The sequence below is a fragment of the Salvelinus sp. IW2-2015 genome, linkage group LG18 (genome assembly GCF_002910315.2).
Source record: "Salvelinus sp. IW2-2015 linkage group LG18, ASM291031v2, whole genome shotgun sequence".
NCBI classification, from domain to species: domain Eukaryota; kingdom Metazoa; phylum Chordata; class Actinopteri; order Salmoniformes; family Salmonidae; genus Salvelinus; species Salvelinus sp. IW2-2015.
The window spans coordinates 8,721,674-8,731,887 of NC_036858.1; the positions used below are offsets into that span (position 1 = coordinate 8,721,674).

The window sequence follows — 10,214 nt, forward strand, 5'->3', positions numbered from 1 at the left end:
TTCTCTCCTCACGCCTCTGTCCCATTTTCTCCTCCCTCTCATCTCTCCATCCCCTGGTGACAGAGATTGGTGTCTCTCTTTTCCCAGTCTGACATGAATCATTCACCTTGCATTACCTCATCGATCAATAACAACCTCCCCCCTCCACCTCCCTCTCTTTCTCTGCATACAGAATCAATACTGCCATCGACCACTGGGGAGGCTAGTTTACTACCACTCTCCTTGCTCTACAGAAGCTAACAGAACATCTAGGACCCTGAAGAGGGTAGAAACTATGGATCTATTGATTTTAGCCCTAGGTACATCTGATGCAAATGTATTGATGATGCAAATATATGTGATACAAATATATGTGATGCAAATAGATATAAACTAATATAAATCTCCTGCCCAATGCATCCATCTGTATTACAGCCAGTCATACAACTGTGTGTGTGTGTGTGTGCGTGGCTCTGTGTGTGTGTACATGTGTGCGTGTATGTGTGGCTGCGCATAAAGAGGAAGTTGAATCTCATGGTAAACAGACGAGGTCATCTTTATTAAATGGGAATCCAGTCTGGCTCCAATAAGAGCAAGATAGCCTTCACGCAACRAAACAAGACTCATTCACTGACACTGACACTGTCTCCGTTAAGTAAGAACACAAACAAGCACAATTAAGAATACAAGGCCAGACATAGTCACTCTGCCTTTATTCTATGCCTCAGTCATCCTTTCTCAAATCAAATCAGATTTTATTTGTCACATGCGCCGAATACAACAGGTGTAATGCAGGTGTAATGCCGAACACCTTACAGTGAAATGCTTACTTACAAGCCCTTAACCAACAACGCAGTTCAATAGAGTTAAGAAAATATTTATTAAGTAATTAAGGTAAAAAATGGAATAAAATGTAACACAAAATATCTTAAATTCATAGTTCCCAAACAAAGCATTTCTGTGGAAACTATGGACGTGCAAAAGGATTTGAAAATATTCTGACTAGATGATGCAGGGGTAAAGGATTTGAAATATTCTGACAAAGATGATGCAGGGTAGATTTGAAATATTCTGACAGATGATGGCAGGGTAAAGGATTTGAAATATTCTGAACTAGATGATGCAGGGGTAAAGGATTTGAAATTATTCTGACTTGATGATGTCAGGGTAAAGGATTTGAAATATTTTGACTTGATGATGCCAGGGGTAAAGGATTTGAAATTATTCTACTGATGATGCAGGGTAAAGGATTTGAAATATTCTAACTTGATGATGCAGGTAAAGGATTTGAAATTCTGGACTTGACTGATGCAGGGGGTAAATTATTTAAAATATTCTAAACTTGATGATGCAGGGGTAAAGATTTGAAATATTCTGACTTGATGATGCAGTTGGTACAGGATTTGTCACTAAACTCGGGTTTATTAGTATTTGCAAACTGTTTAGGCAATGCTTTGTTGTCATGAGTGACACACATACACACACCACACACATTTTCCATAGCTCTGCATCCATAGCTTTGCATAGGCAAAGCTTGTGTGTGTTTGTGTGTCTGTGTGTTTGTCCTGTGTGGTGTTGGTTGTGTATGTGTGGCGTGTGTTTTGTCTCTTGTGTGTGTGTTGTGTGTTGTATGTGTGTTCTCTGGTGTGTGTGTGGTGTGTGTGTGTGTGGTGGTGTGTGTGTGTGTGTGTGTCACTCTCTCTCTCTCTGTGTGTGTGTGTGTGTGTGTGTGTGGTGTGTGTGTGTGTGTGTGTGTGTGTGTGTGTGTATGGTGTGTGTGTGTGTGTGTGTTGTGTGTGTGTGTGTGTGTCTGTGTGTGTGTGCGTGTGTGTGTGTTGTGTGTGTGTGCTCGCGTGCGTGTCAACTAGGGCTGTTGAGGTCATGACACTTTGTCAGCCGGTGATTGTCAAGCAAATAACTGCTGGTCTCACGGTAATTGACCGTTAATTAACATTTAGCATCTCCTGGCTTCCACGCATAGCCTACAAGCCACTGATGCAGACCTTTGGAACATCTACATTTTAAAAAGTCTAATAAATCCATAGACTCCACCATCACAATAAATATTTGATGTATTTTAGACAGGTCTAAAGAAACATGATAAGAAGAAAATGTAGACTATTTCAGAAGAACAGAATAGAATACTCCTTGTCTTTATGTTAGGCCCTGATCTGGCTATGCCATATGGCTGTGGGCTACACTAGTTCATTTAGCAGACAAGATTTGCTTAGAATTCCTTGGCATTATTTTATATCATTGTATAGTATGAAKAATACAATTGAACATAGCTGACTGAAATAGAAAGGATGTTTTCTCCAAAATATTTGGGAGTGTGCACATGCCGGCTATTCTGTGTTGAGCGGTTAACAAAGAAACAGCTCTTCCTATATGCTTAATTTAGAGTTATTTATGCAACTTTAGTTGTGATCAAAACATATAGACCAACGTTTGTATTTTTTATACGTTCTAAGGCTGCATGAAAGGCATGAGCTCTKCTTTGTTTCATGCGCAGGCTGTACACACTTCATCAGTCTCTCATTCACAAATTGACAAGCACTTGATAATGTCTCGAATTTCCCAAAGGCATCCCCTTTGTGTGGCTGTAATGCCCCCTAAAAAAATCCATGCCTTTTGCGGCCAGTGGCCGTTGTGCCCTTGGACTGAATATAATAATTATAATTCCCTTCTCCCGGCAGCGTGCTCCGAAGCACCTCTCCCTCACATGGCTCTCTCATATAGCTCAATTCTTATTAGCCAATTCCATTCATGTGATCGGGTCTTTCTCACAGGCACAAGTGAAGAGAGACACATCGGGGACGCAACTGCATACGTCCTTATCCAATTCCAAGGCTCACATTGAAGATATTGGAAGAACTTTCCACATTAACWTTTCGTCAGTCAACAAGCCGAACGAACAGCAAAAGCACGAGCCTATCAACTTTTGTACTGAGTGGGATAGTAGATTGACATAGGCTGCCTATGTCAATCTACTATCTCTCATAGTCCAAATGTTGACCTATTCTATTCTGTGCGTGAAATAAATATTCCAAACATAGTCTGGGACAGATGTGGGATGCGATAGATCCCAAATGAATACAACCACTAGAAACGAGGCTTACACAACAGATCAGAACTTTTAGCTTAAATAAGCTTACCTTATAAGCGTGAATGTTCCAAAATGCAATCAATTAGCGGGAAAACACCATTCTCAAGTGACCTCAAATGCAATTATGCATGTAATGCTTTTAGGTGCATTTTTATGGTGAAAATGATCTTCCCCAAATTTGCCAGTTAGTCTCTACACCCGTTGTAAAGCGGATTAATGTGCTTAATTTTAAGAATATATTTGGCCACTTTAGTTGTGATACAAACCTTATCAAAACATATAGGCATATGGGCTAGGCTACATGAGGTGTGTGACTATGGTTTTAAAAAGGCATCATTCACAAGTGATAATACAGTAAATAATTCACAAGTGATAGGCTAATATTGTCATCCATCAGACTGTTCTTGATTTAATTTTGTCTTTACATAGAATGCCTCTGGAAAGTATTCAGACCCCTTGACTTATTCCACATTTTGTTATGTAACAGCCTTATGCTAAAAATGGATAAAATAAATACAAATAATCAGCAATCTACACACAATACCCCATAATGACAAAGCAAAAACAGGTTTTTAGAATTTTTTGCAAATGTTTTCAAAATAAAAAGCAGAAATACCTTATTTACATAAGTATTCAGAACATTTGCTATGAGACTCGAAATTGAGCTCAGGTGCATCCTGTTTCCATTGATCATCCTTGAGATATGTTTACAACTTGATTGGAGTCCACCTGTGGTAAATTCAATTGATTGGACATGATTTGGAAAGGCACACACCTGTCTATATAASRTCCCACAGTTGACAGTGCATGTCAGGGCAAAAACCAAGCCATGAGGTAGAGCTCCGAGACAGGGTTATGTCGAGGCACAGATCTGGGGAAGGGTACCAAAACATTTCTGCAGCATTAAAGGTCCCTAAAAACACAGTGGCCTCTATCATTGCTAAATGGAAGAAGTTTGGAACCACCAAAACTCTTCCGAGAGCTGGCAGCCCGGCCAAACTGAGCAATCAGGGGAGAAGGACCTTGTTCAGGGAGGTGACCAAGAACTCTTTGGTCACTCTGACAGAGCTCTAGATTTCCTCTGTGAGAACATTCCAGAAGGACAACCATCTCTGCAGCACTCCACAAATCAGGTCTTTATGGTAGAGTGGCCAGACGGAAGCCACTCCTCAGTAAAAGGCACATGACAGGCCGCTTGGAGTTTGCCAAAAGGCACCTAAAGACTCTCAGACCATAAGAAACAAGATTCTCTGGTCTGATGAACTCTTTGGTGTTCAGCATATGTGGGAACTCCTTCAAGACTGTTGGAAAAGCATTTCAGGTGAAGCTGGTTGAGAGAATTCCAAGAGTAAGCAAAGCTGTGATCATTTATCACTTTTTTGGTTACTACATGATTCCATATGTGTTATTTCATAGTTTTGATGTCTTCACTATTATTCTACAATGTAGAAAATAGTAAAAATAAAGAAAAACCCTGGAATCAGTAGGTGTGTCCAAACTTTTGACTGGTACTGTATGTGTGACTTTTAAAAAATTTAGAATGTACCATTATCATGCACCTGCCTCGAAACAGGGGCAGGGGAAAAAATACATTTACATCTATGCACTTAAATAGCGAATGGAGGATGCTTTTCCCGTGGTTCCTTTTCATGCCAGCCTGGTAGGCTATACTCCTTTTGTAAATATAAGCAATGTGCTAAATATTAGGAAAGTAGAGAAATAAATATAGTAGGCCTAGCCTATAGAAAGCTGATGGGATCCTCCTATTTTTAATAGAGGCAATCAACACTGTTTTCTCACACAATTGCATAGCCTATAGAAATGTTGCGCAACATGAGCTCATGGGCTCTCATGAAGTGTTTGATTAGATTTTCGAATACATATGCATTGATAGAGGGACAATAGAGTACTGAGTACTAGGCAGTTAGGAAGTTTGGTAGGCTACTAATGACCATCAGCACCATCAGCACATGGGGAAGCCTAATTACCGTGACTAGACGGTCACGTGGAATTTGACTGCCGTCATGACTCGTGACTGCCGGTGTAGCGGTAATATGGTCACCGTAACAGCCCTAATGTCAGCTCACCTGCAGAGTAAGGCTCCTGTTTCTCGATGAACTCAAACTCGTTCCTCTCGTACCTGGCTCGGATCCATTGCTCCCGCAGTAGCCTGGAACACAATGACGCAATGGACGTGTTTCACCTTCTCTCAGCTTTCTTTATAGCACAGGTGCCATGCTGTTAGCTGAACGGGTGATGGGCTAACAAGCTGGGAGTTTGGGACACAGGCCACATTTCTACTAATCTTGCTGTGACAGATTCTCTTTTCCTTTCACCTCCATTGCCCGTATACACCCACACACACACACACACACCACACACCACACACACACACACACACACACACTCCTTTACTCCAGGATAAAAAGATTGATGAGAGTAATAGAAGATCTATCTTTAGATCTATCTTTAGTTGTGTGTGACGAGGAGAACATCGCCATGCCAACAACAGCCTCTCCTCTTTCTCTCTGATAGACCTACATACAGTATAAAAACGGCTCTTTCAGATGTTCCTATCTTTCTTTCCTGTCACTTATAATCATGTCAGTATGGTCAGACAGTATTTTGCAGCTTTTCTGAAAGCACAAGCACCAGATTATTCATAAAGAAATATATACATTTTAGTCATTTAGCAGACRCTCTTATCCAGAGCGATTTACAGGATAAATTAGGGTTAAGTGCCTTGCTCAAGGGCACATTGACAGATTCACCTAGTCAGCTCAGGGATTGGAACCGGCGACCTTTCGGTTACTGGCCTAAATCTCTTAACTGCTAGGCTACCTAGATTAAATTAAACCATTCGACTGCCTCTCACTATCAGCTCTCTCACATGTAACATGCTTGTTGGTTTAGTACCCACAGAGAAGAGTAATGGCACAGACAACACACTGTTTTTCAAGAGGCATAAATCTGCAGTGTAGTAGTCACCAGGGTTGGGATTAATTCCACAAATTACATTCTAATTAAATTCCMTGTCCCTGTAAATTCCATTGAAGTCGGTCTTTGAATTCAGAGATAATTCACTTCCTCTCAATTCCAATGTTAGATAAATTCCATGAATTAAATTAAATGCTGTCAGTTTTTTTATACTAAATCCATTAATTCCATTAACTGGGAATATATTGAATTAAATTAAAAAGATTCAATAGTTTTACAATTCCAATTCAATCTCCATTACTTGAAGATTTTTTTTAATTCAAATTGAATTCAATGTAAATTCTCCACTACACTAAATGAATTCCAATATTGAATTGGAATTTAAAATGAATTGGAATTGACCCCAACCCTGGTAGTCACAAGTCACACTTTAGCCTCATCTTTCACTCTCACACACACACACACACACACACACACACACACACACACACACACACACACACACACACACACACACACACACACACACACACATATCCACTCAAAAATGCACACGTTAGAAAATAACAACACATGACACAGCAGTTATTCCCTTGTATACCACTACCATGTACAGTTGAAGTCAGAAGTTTACATAAACTTAGTTTGGAGTAATTAAAACTAGTTTTTCAATCACTAGTTTTTCAACCAAATTTCTTATCAACAATCTATAGTTTTGGCAAGTCGGTTAGAACATCTACTTGTGCATGACAATTTTTTACAGACTGATTATATAACATACAATTCACTGTATCACAATTCCAGTGGGTCAGAAGTTTACATACACTAAGTTGACTGTGCCTTTAAACAGCTTGGAAAATTCCAGAAAATGATGTCATGGCTTTAGAAGCTTCTAATTGACATCATTTGAGTCAATAGGAGGTGTACCTGTGGATGTATTTCAAGGCCTACCTTCAAACTCAGTGCCTCTTTGCTTGACATCATGGGAAAATCTAAAGAAAATCAGCCAAGACCTCAGAAAAAACATTGTAGACCTCCACAAGTCTGGTTCATCCTTGGGAGCAATTTCCAAACGCGTGAAGGTACCACGTTCATCTGTACAAACAATAGTAAGCAAGTATAAACACCATGGGACCACGCAGCCGTCATACCGCTCAGGAAGGAGACGCATTCTGTCTCCTAGAGATGAACGTACTTTGGTACGAAAAGTGCAAATCAATCCCAGAACAACAGCACCTTGTGAAGATGCTGGAGGAAACAGGTACAAAAGTATTTATATCCACAGTAAAATGAGTCCTATATCGACATATCCTGAAAGGCCGCTCAGCAAGGAAGAAGCCACTGCTCCAAAACGGCCATAAAAAAGCCAGACTACGGTTTGTAACTGCACATGGGGACAAAGATCGTACTTTTTGGAGAAATGTCCTCTGGTCTGATGAAACAAAAATAGAACTGTTTGGCCATAATGACCTTCGTTATGTTTGGAGGAAAAAGGGGGATGCTTGCAAGCCGAAGAACACCATCCCAACTGTGAAGCACGGGGGTGGCAGCATCATGTTGTGGGGGTGCTTTGCTGCAGAAGGGACTGGTGCACGTCACAAAATAGATGGCATCATGAGGCAGGAAAATTATGTGGATATATTGAAGCAACATCTCAAGACATCAGTCAGGAAGTTAAAACTTGGTCGCAAATGGGTYKYCCAAATGGACATTGACCCCAAGCATACTTCCAAAAATGTGGCAAAATGGCTTAAGGACAACAAAGTCAAGGTATTGGAGTGGCCATCACAAAGCCCTGACCTCAATCCTATAGAAAATTTGTGGACAGAACTGAAAAAGCGTGTGTGAGGAAGGAGGCCTACAAACCTGACTCAGTTACACCAGCTCTGTCAGGAGGAATGGGCCAAGATTCACCCAACTTATTGTGGGAAGCTTGTGGAAGGCTATCCGAAACGTTTGACCCAAGATAAACAATTTAAAGGCAATGCTACTAATTGACTGTATGTAAACTTCTGAAACACTGGGAATGTGATGAAAGAAATAAAAGCTGAAATAAATCATTCTCTCTACTGTTATTCTGACATTTCACATTCTTAAAATAAAGTGGTGATCCTAACTGACCTAAGACAGTGAATTTTTACTAGGATTAAATGTCAGGAATTGTGAAAAACTGAGTTTAAATGTATTTGGCTAAGGTGTATGTAAACTTCCGACTTCAACTGTACATACCAACGTACCTGTTGTTAGTTCATTATCACTCAGTGACGTGGGTGACTTACTTGCAGTCTGTGTGTTTGGGTCTGTAGTAGAATGCTGGAACCTTCTGCTCGTACTTAGCTTTGGCTGCTTCGTTACCCATGGCAGCCATTAGCTGACGATAGACGGAACAAATCCATTAATGCATTGACAACACATAAGGGCCATTTTTAAGACTGATATTTACGGGAAGGAAACTAAGAGTAGTACTAAATTGCAGTCCAAGCATCTTGTTTTCTGTCTTTATGTTTCCCTCAGGGAATTATCAGCAACTCCAATCAACATGTCTTATTGTAACTTTAGTCTGAGAATCCTCTATCCCTTCTAACCCCCAGGTAGTGCTATGTCGGGTCTATCACTCTCCCTCAAGGCTTTCACTCCCCAAATCCCATCAGTGGTGGTCTCTTGGAGTTGACATTATTATTGTATTTAGAAATGATGAACAAGTCCCTGTGGGAATTAGGCTTCCCAGTCTAAAGAAGGCAATGTGCCAGACACACTACTGGAACTGACTGATGGTCCGTTTCTTTTGTTTGGCCTAAAATGGGCAGACTTAAGAAGTTGGATGGCAAGATCTGATCTCAAATCAGGTTGTAATTGGCAATAGGTAACAATTGTAAATAGGACCAATGTGATGCAATATAATATACATTCTCTCATGCTTCCCCCTCTGGTACAGTAGAGTTACTGACCTCCACCTCTGAGGCCTCCCATGACTCCTGCTGGACGGACTTGACCCTGCTGATGTGGGGGATGCCTCTGTGGAGGAGAGAGCAGCCCTGGCACACAAACACACCCAAAGTCACCGACGCCCAGTCTGGCTCTGATGAGAGAGAGTGGGAAGCGGGAGGGGACAGAGGGGAGGGTGAGGCGGAATGAAGAATGGGGGAGAGAGCAGGGTGGATAGAGCGATATGGAGGGAGAGGGGGGAGGAACAGAAGGGAAGATACAGGGTCATAAACACGGTGCAACAGAAGGGATATGAGCTCAATGTTCAAACTATAAATATTAAAAGTGCTGACGCACACACTTCTGAAAGGTATTAGGTGCAAAGTAAAGAGGCCAATATAACTGACGCAGAGTCAGGGAGTATGCAGCAGTTTGGGCCGTCTGGCTCGTTGCGAACTGTGTGAAGACAATTTCTTCCTAACAAAGCCCGTAATTAATTTGCCAGAATTTTATATAAGTATGAACTAACATTGAAGGTTGTGCAATGTAACAGCAATATTTAGACTTAGGGTTGCCACCCGTTCAATAAAATACGGAACGGTTCCGTATTTCACTGAGAGAATAAATGTTTTGTTTTCAAAATTATAGTTCCCGGATTTTACCATATTAATGACCAAAGGCTCATATTTCTGTGTGTTTATTATATTATAATTAAGTAAATGATTTGATATTTGATAGAGTAGTCTGACTGAGTGCTGGTAGGCAGAAGCAGGCTCGTAAGCATTCATTCAAACAGCACTTTACTGCATTTGCCAGCAGCTCTTCGCAATGCTTGAAGCAACAGCGCTGTTTATGACTTCAAGCCTATCAACTCCCGAGATTAGCCTGGCAATACTAAAGTGCCTATAAGAACATCCAATAGTCAAAGGTATATGAAATACAAATGGTATAGAGAGAAATAGTCCTATAATTCCTATAATAACTACAACCTAAAACTTCTTACTGGGAATATTGAAGACTCATGTTAAAAGGAACCACCAGTTTCATATGTTCTCATGTTTTGAGCAAGGAACTTAAACGTTTTTTACATGGCACATATTGCACTTTTACTTTCTCTCCAACACTTGTTTTTTTGCCTTTTTTAAACCAAATTGAATATGTTTCATTATTTATTTGAGACAAAATGTATTTTATTTATGTATTATGTTAAGTTAAAATAAAAGTGTTCATTGTTCATTCAGTATTGTTGTAATTGTCATTATTACAA

General features: G+C 40.3%; 1 protein-coding gene across 2 annotated transcripts in view; it reads right to left on the minus strand.

Annotated features, from left to right (window-relative positions):
* The window catches only part of LOC111977455 (arf-GAP with dual PH domain-containing protein 1), a 38,393-nt gene that overhangs the window by 6,555 nt on the left and 21,624 nt on the right, over positions 1 to 10,214 (minus strand). For both annotated transcript variants that reach the window (XM_024006891.2, XM_024006889.2), the window contains exons 2-4: positions 8,971 to 9,101; positions 8,302 to 8,393; positions 5,173 to 5,255 (exon numbers count right to left, since the gene is read on the minus strand). In XM_024006891.2, the coding sequence (XP_023862659.1) occupies positions 5,173 to 5,255; positions 8,302 to 8,393; positions 8,971 to 9,101 (306 nt within the window). The remainder of the gene's footprint in view (positions 1 to 5,172; positions 5,256 to 8,301; positions 8,394 to 8,970; positions 9,102 to 10,214) is intronic.